Here is a 12,818-nt window from a genome sequence, read left to right on the forward strand (position 1 = left end):
ATGTGTCTGCGTAAATGGTCAGAAACAGACTCCATGAGGGTGCACAGCACATCACGTTTGGCACTTGCCAGAGAACACCAAGATTGGCATATTCACCGCTGCAAGCAGGTTCACACTGAGCACATGTGACAGAGTCTGGAGACGGCGTGGAGAACGTTGTGCTGCCTGCAACATCCTCCAGCATGACCAGTCTGGCAGTGGGTCAGTAATGGAGTGGGGTAGGACGTCATGTCTTGCTACATCCAGCAATGGCACAGGAGTTGGCAGATGCTTTAGTCGAGGAGCATGCCCTGGCATTGTAGGGAGGTCATACAGGCACATGGAGCCACACACACTACTGAGCCTCATTTTGACTTGTTTTAAGTAGTGTAGTGGGTTTTTCCACTTTAAGTTTGAGTGTGACTGCAAATCCAGAATCTCCACAAGTTAATAAGTTAAAGATAAACTCACAACTTCACAATATTTGTTTTGAATATGCTTAGTTTTAATGTACTATAATCATTTAATCATTTCAGTTCATGGGATGGGGAAGGGAACTGGATCTGAATTGACTGTAATTGGAAGCTATTCTCTGGGATTTGGCACAGGCTTAATTAAGACAGAGGTAGAACTAAATAAGAGATCACCCTAGTAAGAGCAACAGGTGGGGGGCGTTGGACAAAATAAGATTATATAATGTCCTGCATAACACAGATCTGATCACTGCAAATTATACATTGATAGAAACCCCTAGTCTCATTATTACACTTTCGCAAAGCTGCTGCAGAAAATGAGCTCTGTTTAAGGCCTGTGTCCGAACTTCACAGACACAATGAATAATGAGGACGGTTTTTATACCTTACATCACAAAAACGAAGCTGAGCCCCTAAAATGCTTCTACATACCAACATGGAATTCATACCCATTTTTGAATGTCCTGCTGATTGATTAAATCATTTTTGATCAGAGATTTTATCTTAAAATTAGCTAATAAGATGGGGCTGTTATCGGCCAGTACCCAATTCTGGGTGAGTGTGCCTGTTATGGACAGTGAGTGAATGAATTATAATAAGGGGAATCCTTATGACATTGTCTGCTCCATATACATAAAACAATTAAACAAGACATTTTTTGTGCGTGAGTGTTTTGTTCATCAGCACCAGATGAGGAAAAACTATGAAAATTGATTTTTGGATTACATGTTATACATTCAAACACTTTGTAGTTGAACTGGAACCAGATTAAATTATGCTATGAATAATTTATTGTTCTTTGAACTGGTATTATTTCTAGGTTGATTGCATTTTTGCAGTTATTAAACATTCCATTAATGGATTAAGTCTAGTTCTAGACTTCAAAATGTCAAAAACGAGACCTCTGTCCCCCAAATGCAGGCTAAGTGCAGTGGATAAAAAGCAGGACAGATTGATTCTCTCTACATTTTTATTTTGATAAAAGCTAAAATGAGATTATGTGTCAATCTAGGCTAACAAGTCACCTTGATACATTATTTAGATGTACTTTCATTGGGCTCATAAATCCTAGGGCGGCTAAATACGGAGCAAGATGTCTTGTGGCACCAGTTTCAATCTGTGAGATTTCTACAATGGGTGGGACACTATGACTCAGAAAATCCCTGAATAGTTCTAAGGTCTGGGCAAATACTGCATGGTACATTACTGCACCTCTCCTTTCTGGGACTTCCTTCTTCAGAGCTCAGCCATGTAATCCCTGTTAAAGCTTCTAAAAGCTGATCCTGACCACTGTCCAAGTCGGTGGGTTTGAGAGGGCTCCATTTCAGAATCCTGAATGAAGACCAATCTCTTATAGTGCTGTTTCCCTCAGTTGGATGGGTAAAAGCCTGCCCTTGTCACAGCAGTGTCACAGAGACCCCACACAGCCAGTCCTTTAAGTCTCTGTGCAGATTTTATCCCTATGACAATGCAATAATACAAAGTAAATCCAGCGTGAAGTAAGATTTAGCAATGCCATGCCCACTGATTCATACATCAAACAGCATATTATAAAAGCTCAGTTAAATTGTTTCTTTAATTAAATGATTTAAGAACAGAATATTCAGCTTTTCCATCCTCTTGTTGAGCCTACAGATGGCTGCTACATCAGATACCTTCTTTTACACAGTTAAAAAAGTGCATTGTTGGGCGACATTGTTGGACTCGCACAGGGTTGGGTGCCAACCCACAGCAGGGAAAACACACCATTCACTCTCACACTCACACATACACATGGAAGAACTCGGTGGAAACTATAACCCGCATCATATTAATACACACGTTATTATTACCTGTATATCTTGAACAGTGCATGGAAACAATTAAACTATTTTAGAAGGGGAACGTATGGCTAATAAGCATGATTGCTGTAGTTTATGAAGTGGAGTCTCTCCATACTTCCAAGCATGTGAACACATGAGAACCATTTAAAAATCCTGTTTATTTCTTTAACTGTTATGAAAAATGCAAGGGCGCTTGAATCACACCAGACATGAACATATGCATACCTGAAAAGGTCATAAAAATTTGAGATACAACTATGATGTTCTAATGTTGTGCCCACGTTCTCTTCATTTATTGATTCCACCATCTTGACATTTATCCCAATGTAGCAGCCATGGTGGTGCATTCACTGCACCGGCATACCAGACCATAAAATTAGAGCTATTCGATCTTTACACAAAAAAAACGGAATTAGTTATTCTTAATTATTTTAGCCCACAGCATCATGATATATATTTTCTTAATGATTTGACTATAATTACAAAAAAAAAGATTTCAGTTCATTGAACGCTTCTCGAGCAGATTTTCTTGTAATCATTCTGATAGGTAATTAATAGGAACCCCCATGTAAACCCTGAAACATGTTCTACAAGAGGAAGTGCTTTATCTGATTTCTCCTCCATTCGTTTGTTTGCTTTTGTATTTTCATCACAGGAATACCAAATCGACATCATTTTTGCACAGACGTGGACAGACACTCGGCTGAGATACAACAGCACAATGAAAATACTGACTTTGAACAGCAATATGGTTGGACTCATTTGGCTTCCAGACACCATTTTCAGAAATTCAAAGAATGCAGACTCACACTGGATTACCACACCCAATCAGCTCCTTAGAATATGGAACGATGGCAAGATCCTCTATACACTGAGGTAAGGCACGTGGGCTTTTTCATTTTATGTGTTACTTTTGAACTGTTTGAACATACATCTTGGATAAAAAAAACGGCAGGAAATGGATAATTAGAATGAAATATATCCCGGTAAATTTTAATGAGGATAAACAAGTGCACAACTAAAATGTATATTTATTAAGAAAACAGGAACTGAAAGAATACAGCTTATGGCACTGTGAGGTGTCTATAGTCTAACACATGTGAGCAAAGCTCAGGAATCTCACTTAACAAGTATACCAAACAAACAGTTTTGCCAAACGAGAAAAATTAATGCATGAGCTGCATTAATCTGTGATTAAGCCTGTTTTACTGCAGTGCCCGAAGAAGCGTTTTGTTAAAACAGGAAAAAAGGGCATCAAGAAAAGTCCATTAACGTTGAATCAGGATTTCCAGAAAAGATATTATTGATTAGAATCGAAAGGTACAAGTGGAAACTGTCTCTTAAGGGTCTTTTTTACTACTGAACCATATCTGCATACCCTCTGGTTAAAAAAAAGTTCTCTAACCTGTCTGAAATGTTCTGAATAATTCTGAAAGCAATATACTTCATATGAGAATATTACTACAGTTCAATGATGTGTTCACTAATGTATCACTTTAAAACATTCATTACTAGAAAATCTTGATGCAATTATTGTAGTGCAAATGAAAATAGTACAACTACTATTCTATTAGTTCTTATTTATTCTATTACTTTCTTGTTTATATTTTTTATTCAAACTATTGAATATTTTTCATGTAAAACAAGGACATTTTTTTTTAGATTGAGATGCATTGCACTCATGGCACTTTTCAAACACTGGTCAATTCTATGTGTAGTGATTGTAAGTCACTCTGGATAAGAGCGTTTGATAAAGGCTGTAAATGTAAAAGTGTATAAGAAGCATCACTGAGGCCATATCTTACAGCTGAGCTCAACGTTAGACACTGAATCTGATTAAAAAATGTAAAATTTAGTGTAGCCACAGGCTAGACTCATTAATATGCTGCGTTAACTCTAAGCATACCTAGAATTTTATAAATCTGTGTAAGTGTTTGGTACTGTTAGTTTTGAGCCAACATTTGGTTTAGTAAAAGAAGGATGGTTTCATGGGCTGTATTTTTATTAGTGACAAAATGAACTGATGCGGTCCATACTTTCTTTTACACTGGAATGTTGGCCTTCATATAAAACCCTTTCTCTGATGGTCATTAATTAGGACTCATAATGCATGAGCATCAGAACCTCCCACAGGAGCTGCCTTTAAAGCAGGGCTTTTGAGTTTGACAGATTCTGCTCTGTACCTGGCCTCTGAGAAGGCCATTACAGAAAGGCTGTATTGAGGAAGTGTTTTTGTGCTGAACAAATCAACTTATCATTTATAGCCCCCCAAAAAAGCCTCACACTCCAACTACAGGGCCACTCGCTGCACTTGGCCTTAGCTGAACCCAAAGCCTGAGATGTTTTCATAACTCAGCCAGGCCTAATAAAAATGGTTACGCTATGATGAAGACATGATAAAAACTGGTGCAAATGAACTGTTTATGGGGATTCAGTACACTGTGTGCCCTGGGTCTGTTGGTGGTGGATACACTGAAACAACAAGGCCTCATTAATCTCACTGCTAGAAAGCTAAGCTGAGCAGCATAGGTGAGAATGCAACACAGCCTGATTTCCTTAATTACCCCCATAAATATCAGCAACACAGTAACAGAGCACCTTGATAAGGTTCATTATTAAACTACAAAAACATGCTTGCAAAATAATCTAGTAGTGCCTTAAAAATATTAATAATTATGATCCAGTATTTAGCCCCTATTTTTGCATATATGCACTATTTCTGTTTTAAGGATACAGATCAGTATACAGAGACAGATCACAAATAACTGGCTGACCCAGCCTTGCAAAGCTGGATGGGAGCAAATAGGGAAATTGCAGGATACAGCCTGACACAGCATATATATTTCTATGGGCTACAACATTAAATATACCTGCTTGTTTTAGAATCCTTCCATATGAAGAAATAGCAAACTGGATAACATCTGATTGGACTCCCTTTGGGGCGGTATGAAGAAATAAGTGACCAGTCTTTGCTTATTTTGATTTTATTACTATTCTCGGCTCGTGTTAGCTGGCAGCTTGACCTAGTCAATATTGTTATCTATATGTGTCATGGCTCCTTGTCCATCGCATCAACAGGAGGCACACAGGTGACGACCTACCAGTAACCCATGAAAAAGATGACATAGAAGCATTGGCGGGACATGTGATCGGCGCTCATTCAGAGTGAATCCATGATCCTAAGATACTGGCAATTTCCTGACTGTCTCATCATGTATGACACGTTTTGTTCTCGTAATCATGCTGTATTGGATTATCCGTGTCTGCCTTTATCGACCTCACCATCTGCCTAAAAATTCGGACTGACGGATCATCCGGTACCCAGCACTCACAGGGATGTCTGTGAATCCCACTCCCATGAGCGGCCCCGAACCCGTCATGTCTGCCCATGAGCCCCTAACTCTGATAGTGACAGATATCTTGAAAGACCTCCTGATGTTTTTTGACGCTCGCCATCTCCTGTTACTGCTCTACAGCAATTCAAGCAGCGAATATTCCCTTCAAATCATCCCAAAATTTACTCATTTAAGAGTACACAAGTAAGTAGTGGTAAGATTACTCAAGGATTGAGTAGAAACAATGCCTTCAGACAGAAAAATATAAATGTGCTAATTCTGGTATTTTATAATAATAATAATAATAATAACATGGGATGATAGTAAAAAAAATCTTGAGCCTGAAGAGAAGAGCAGGAGTGGGGGTGCAACACACTTTTAACAAGTAATAAAAAGCTTGTGTATAACCCTGATCAACATTATTATGTTGTGGGGTCCATGGGTGTGCACCCCTGTGAGAAAACTTTTTGAATCAGCCTATTAAATTTTGTGAAAATATATGAAGAACATTCATATATGAGATGAGCAATACCAGTATAAGCCTATAATTACAGTAGCATCTATGTGCAGAGCACCAGAGCATTTGTCACCCTGGACCTGTTCACTTATCCATCCCTACTTTTAACTAGACACTTACCTGCCAACCTATTGAGATAGTTCAGCCATAGCAAGAACGGTCAGGAACACAGACACAGGTCATTTTTTTTCTTTAACAAATATAACATGCCAGTGTAGCGGCAGGCTTAAGGAAGCCTAATTTAAGACCTTTTCTAAGGCCACTTTTGTCAGGATTGACTGCAGCTGGGCTCAACACCGGTGACCAATCCTGACGCCGCATAAATGCCGAAGACTTCCACCCCTTTGGAATCTCCCGCATTTTCGTGCACTCGGTCATGAACTTGACTTCAGTTAGTGAATGAGTTTATGTTTTGAGTTCTGGCAATCGGCACACGCCTACGGGTGTTTCTGTTCTTTATTTAAGTTAAACTGTTTTCGGCCATTTGTTTCTTTGTGTTTATTGTTTGTTTGTTAATAAAACCCCTTCCCAACATGTCACACCTCTGCGCTTCCTTCCCCCGTAAGTCCGTAGTCGTGACAACTTTCATCAAAACCCTGCATTTGGGTTGTAAACTTCATTTGTCCAAGGGCCAGAACTTTCCTTGGCAGATATTAATTGTATTAAACATTTTTTTTTTCTCAAAAACAGGGACATTTTATACAAATTTTTCATGTTGCCTCATGTTGTTACATTTTTAGCTACAAGTTCACCGTCGCATATTCCGACTGCATATCCATTCTTACCTGGCCTATCATGGTGACATCACAGATGCATCTTGTAAAATGTGCGGGGTAATTTAAGAGTATTTGTATGGGGTGGGTGTTTCAACATTTAATACATTTATTTACAACATGCAAAAACCTTCACAGAAACCTTCAAAGTTTGAGAAAGTTAACTAAACAGCTAAGAACAGTCTAAGTAGTTAATGCCTACGTTTAGCCAAAACGTTGTTTGGAGGCTGACTTGAACACAGGAATGCATAGCTTCGCTAGCTTAGCTAAGGTTAAGACTTATAAAACGGGATTTTATAATGGCCAAATATATTCACAAACTATTGTCCAGCCTTACCTATGAAATGTAATCCCCCGGGATCTGGTTTGGAGCGTACAGCGGTTTGTACAGCCCCAAGCAGCACAAGAGTGAGGCATTTTTATGCACTTCTCTCCATAGACATGTATATGCTTCACGCCACTACAGAGCCTCTCGCAATATGGCGGCGACATTGACGTACGATGCAGCGCGTCATGCGGCGTCTACCCTAATATCTCCGAATCAAAAATCATGTGACCAAACATGTCACATTCGACTGAAGTGAGACTTCAGTCAGCTCGCAAACTTTGAGAGAATGAGTGATATGTTGCTGATTCAATCCATGTACTAATCATTTAAATCACAGTTTTTTGCATTCATGTAATCACACAGACTGACATCGCGATTACGATTGTGATTAGATTAATCGTGCAGCACTAATACAAACCATCATAAACATATTTTAATTATATGTGTTAGCAGTGATATGTTAAATAAAACAGATAAACGATAATGCTAATTCCTTCATCAACAAAAAATATATAGTAGTGTACTTAGCTTCCTGCACTATTTAACAAAATGTTAACTAAAACACTAAAAGGGTCAAGATGAAAGACTGATTCTACTGATCTACTGTTGGCATCTCTCTGGAATAAAGAAAAACACATAAATGGTTTGAGTTTCACAATTCACAAATGTACTCAAGTAAAATGTAAATAGTATGGAGTAGTAAAACTACTCTTACAAGTTACTCGTTACTACTCACCTATGGCCCTGATGCACTTGAGACATGTTGCCCAAATGTGATTAAATGAATGGGAAGGAACCATTTTAATGTATTCTTTGGAAAACGTTGTGTGACATTGATAGCTTTTTTGGTATTATGCTCAAGTTGGCACCACAATGCAAAAAAAAAAAACAAAAAAAACACTAAATACCATGCAAAGGAAATGTTAGGTTAAGAAACAGACTCTTGCTCTGCAGAGTACTTAGAGAAGTTGTTCTTTAAACAAATTGCACTTATACTGCTTCATGAAATAACAATGTGATTCTGAATGTCACCTAACCCATTACAACTATTGGGCTTGGACCTGGGCTGTGGTTCCACTCTTCAGCCCCAAGCCCAAACACCAGAATGAAACACCGCCATTTAAACATGTGCTCCAAATACACTAGCAGGCCTGGCTCAAAGGTGGAAACGTCTCAAGACAGACATTGATCGAGGTCTTTTTAAGTTTTTCAGACACAAGTTTTTTCATTTACCCGGGAGAGAAAAAAAAGGTGAAGAATTCATTTTTAGAGCAGCGCTCTTTGCTTAATTTGTCTCTTTGAGCAGGACTTAAGACAGTGGCCTATTTCGTGCTTCTTTCTGCTTCCCAATGAGCAGCGACAGCAGAGGTGCTATTTGGGAGATTTCACAGCTGAGCAGAGAGACTTTATCATTCTGTCTCCAACGCGCTGTGAAGCATTACCTTGGCAACAAGAGAAACAGCTTTGTAGCTTGGAGGCAAATCCATAAGAGAGTGGAGTCTGAGAAGAAAGCAAACAGCGTCCTCCTGTACAGAGAGAGTCTGACAATCAACCTTCATGGTCACCGCTGCCTATGGGCTGAGATATTTGTTTATTAAGACGTGGAAAGAGTGAAATGGCACGTTAAAAGCACTTGTTTGCTGTCATTAATTTTTGCCGGGCTGTCTTCATTTTAGTTTTAGTCTATTCTTTGGATCAAGCTGTCATTTTAGTTTTTATTAGTCTGTCACATCTATACTATCAAGTTTCAGTTGACTAAAAGTCTGAGCATTTTAGTCATAATTATCCATCGTTATTTTAGTCTAGTTTAAGTCAATGAAAATTGTATTTTAGTCTGTATTAGTTGTATTTAAGTAATGCAATTCTATTTAACCTAGTCAATATAGTACAAGTACTATATTTGAATAGACTTAAATTAATTAACTTTATTTCGTTCCGTTTAAATAAGTAATAATCAGAATACAGTTACTTTGTTGAACTAAATGGATTACCCAGCCGGGCAGCACCACGTGGAGCACTGCCCGGCATGCGCTAAAGCCATCTGTCCATTCCAGAGCAAGCACAAGTGTGCATCATAGTGCGCATAATAGTGCCAAACGTTTCCGCAAAATGTTCCATTTTCTCCAAGTACAGTATGAGGAATAATTAATTCATGCTTTTTTATAATCATTTTTATAATAAATATCTTGGTACTGTTCACTGATAAGGCTTGTAACCGCATTATTTTGTAAATTTAGATATGCTTATGTCAATTATTGAATTTTGGAGGGATTTAAGTTTTTCAACCAACCAGCACTGACACCTTAGATGGTTCTTGCTGCATGCCTTTGTTAAATGGCCATGAAGTAATGTTGCTGAGTTGCATTAAAACATATATTGTCTTGTGTTAAAAATTGGCAAAATTGGTGGCAAGGTTTAAAGTGCATTTTGTCATTGTCACATCAAGTTTAAAATATCTGATTTGTATTGAAGGATCTTTAGTATTTTGAAATTATTTGTGGAAGAATAATATTGACAGTAAATGCCAAAAAAGTATAATTGTTTTATATATTACCTTTTTTGAGGGTCATTGAAAATGCTGATTGTTTTTCCTTAAAATGTGCCTGTTTATGAGAAAAAAGGCTACTTTTTTATTTTAACTAAGTGATGGAATATGTTGGTGACCATAATAGTAAATACTTTTCAATGGCTTATTTTATGTTTGTCTAATACTCTTCCACTTTTCAGCTTTATAAATAAAGAAGTAGTTATGGAAAAACAGGACTTTTTATTATCTGTGATTGCTACATTCATGTACATTACAATATATTAAGTAATCCAAAGTATTCACATTGACTAACTTAATAGAATACATTACAAACTACATTTTGGGGCGTGTATTCTGTAATCCATAGTGGAATACATTTTAAAAGTAACCTTCCCAACGCTGGTGACTGGATGGGAGACACAGGAAACAGAAATACTGCCTAATAATGAAAATAATGAAGTGAAAATAATGTTTCATCTCATTTTTCATCAATGAAATTCAAAATACATTTTAGTATAGTTTTTATTTCTTTAAAAGAAACAAACACACAGCCTAATTCATGTATAAACCAGTAATACAGGACTGGGAGTGAGGTAAATAGGCAGTCCTACCGATTACAAAAAACACACCCTTACCTGTTAGTCTTGAGGACCGTTTAACAGTGCATTTGTGACACCTGGTGACAAACTTGCACAGGTTAATTTCAACCTGAAATGATGCTGACCCACTTGACTGACCCCATGGCGATAAACACTGGCCATAAACCAGCCATCATGTAAAATTGAATGGAAAACATTTGCCAGTCAGTGCACTCAAAACAGTCTTAAAGAGTAAAAATGGCTCCTACTGGCCAGGTTCTCACCTGCTTCAGAACTGACATTTGCATAACAGGAATGTGGTCTGATTGGTCGAGATTGGGGCGGGCTCCGCCTGGTATGCATTGGCGATATTTGTGTACACAAGATCCATCACATTTTTCCCTCTTGTCGACATGTCGACATGTTGATAGAATTTAGAGAGAACTGAGTAGAGATTTGCATGATTAAAATATCCGGCAACAACGAACAGTCCATCGGGTGTGAATTCCTCAGATCGCTAATAGCTTCGTACAGCACGTAGAGTGATTCTTTCGCATTAAAGCTGGGTGGAATGTACGCTCCTATCACGAAAACCGAGGTGAATTCCTGTGGGAAATAAAAAGGTCTGCATCTAACAGTCAACTCAACCAGTGATGAACAGTAGCTAGAGACTAGCACTGACACCATTCCGTGGGGATGTAAACACACAATCTTACCGCACAGCGCTGCATTCCTGATGGCACGAACCACAGGAAGCCCGTGTAGCTGAATGGCGAGTCCGGAACTTGGTTTGATGTAGTCCAGTTTTTTGTCCAGGGAACCGGCGTTAGATAATAGGTTGGACAGGAGAGCCGGCCGCCTACAATTAGCCCACGGACTAGAATTAGCCACGGACTTCCGCCCATTTCCCGCACTTTTGGTTTCTCGGGCACAGCTTTTTTTTCCGACACACTGAAAAACAGTAAAGTACAAAAAAGCACCATTGTGGAACCAGATTGGCTGTAAACTACTGCTGCGCCGCCATCTTGGTTCTCTTGGGGGTTTTTTTATATCCGAATATATTTGTAATATTCTGTTGTGTCCACACACATCACTGAGGTATACAGGGTTTCAAATGATTACATCTGTACCACAAAGTAAATCATTTCATGAAATCCAGTAACACACCCGCTTGAAGTGTGTGGCTGACTGCACTTTGCGGATAGGCTGCATGAGAGCATCCCACACAACAATGCTGACGAAAGTTACGAAAGCTCTTTTTTTCATGTCCTGAAAAGACAACAGCATATTTAATTTCTTGCATGAATGTATGGTGGTAGTAGCCTAATGGGTAACACACTCGCCTATGAACCAGAAGACCCAGGTTCGAATCCCACTTACTACCATTGTGTCCCTGAGCAAGACACTTAACCCTAAGTTGCTCCAGGGGGACTCTCCCTGTAACTACTGATTGTAAGTCGCTCTGGATAAGGGCGTCTGTAAATGTAAATGTAAATAAACAGTCTCAAAATAAACCAGCGGCTTAGGCTGTTTGAAAGTCTGAAAGTCGTCCAAGACACACACAGTCATGGCCAAAGGTTTTGAGAATGAATGGTTTGAGAATGCTGGTTTGCTGCTTCCGTTTTTATTTTGCCAATTTGAATTAACTTCAGAGTGTTATGAAGAGCGATCAGATGAATAGCAAACTCCCTCTTTGCCATGAAAATGTAAGTCAATCCCCCCCAAGTCAATCAACATTTCCACTGCAAGAAGGGCCAACCATCCAAGAACAGTTTGGTGAACAATGCTTTTTCCAGCATGAGGAGCACCGTGCCATAAGTACAAAGTGACAATCCTCAAGGATTCCTTATGACAGAATGGATTGTCGTCTGTCAGGATTTGGCCCAGAAGTTGATTGACAGCATGCCAGGGTGAATTGCAGAGGTCTTGAAAAAAGGGCAAATATTGACACAAAACTTGATGTAATTGTCAATAAAAACCTTCAATACATGACAAACAAACTGACATAAAGATATAAAAACACCATAGATTTGTTTGAAGAATTGATTTATTTCATCTTCCTATTGTTTTTATTTAGTTATTATATTTATTTTATTTATTTGTTGTGCTGAATACAGGGAACAGTATATTTCACATATATTTTGAGGATACCTTGAGGGTCATCACAATCCATTTTCACAGAAGGACACGCTTAAAACAAGGCATTTCATACATGAAATTAAGGGGCATTTTCAACTGAATGGTGATCAACATTACATTGTCACAACATAACAGCACCTTTATCATTAAAAGTGTACACGATTACGGGTCTGTTTCCATACCAGCTAGGCCAACCACTGCCTTGATATTGATGTTAAAATACACTTCTGTGGAGCTAAATGCAGACCTGTAACATTATTTCATGACAATCAAAAGTTCTGTGTAGTGTAATTTTATTGTGAATTAATTTTGTGTATGTCAGGATTCATCATTTTAAAATCTTAAG

At 38.4% G+C, this 12,818-nt stretch overlaps 1 protein-coding gene across 3 annotated transcripts in view; it reads left to right on the forward strand.

Annotated features, from left to right (window-relative positions):
• The window catches only part of gabrg3 (gamma-aminobutyric acid type A receptor subunit gamma3), an 87,069-nt gene that overhangs the window by 51,616 nt on the left and 22,635 nt on the right, over positions 1-12,818 (forward strand). For all 3 annotated transcript variants that reach the window (XM_029001369.1, XM_029001371.1, XM_029001370.1), the window contains one exon: positions 2,931-3,151. In XM_029001369.1, the coding sequence (XP_028857202.1) occupies positions 2,931-3,151 (221 nt within the window). The remainder of the gene's footprint in view (positions 1-2,930; positions 3,152-12,818) is intronic.

Source organism: Denticeps clupeoides, chromosome 13 (assembly GCF_900700375.1).
Source record: "Denticeps clupeoides chromosome 13, fDenClu1.1, whole genome shotgun sequence".
NCBI classification, from domain to species: Eukaryota; Metazoa; Chordata; class Actinopteri; order Clupeiformes; family Denticipitidae; genus Denticeps; species Denticeps clupeoides.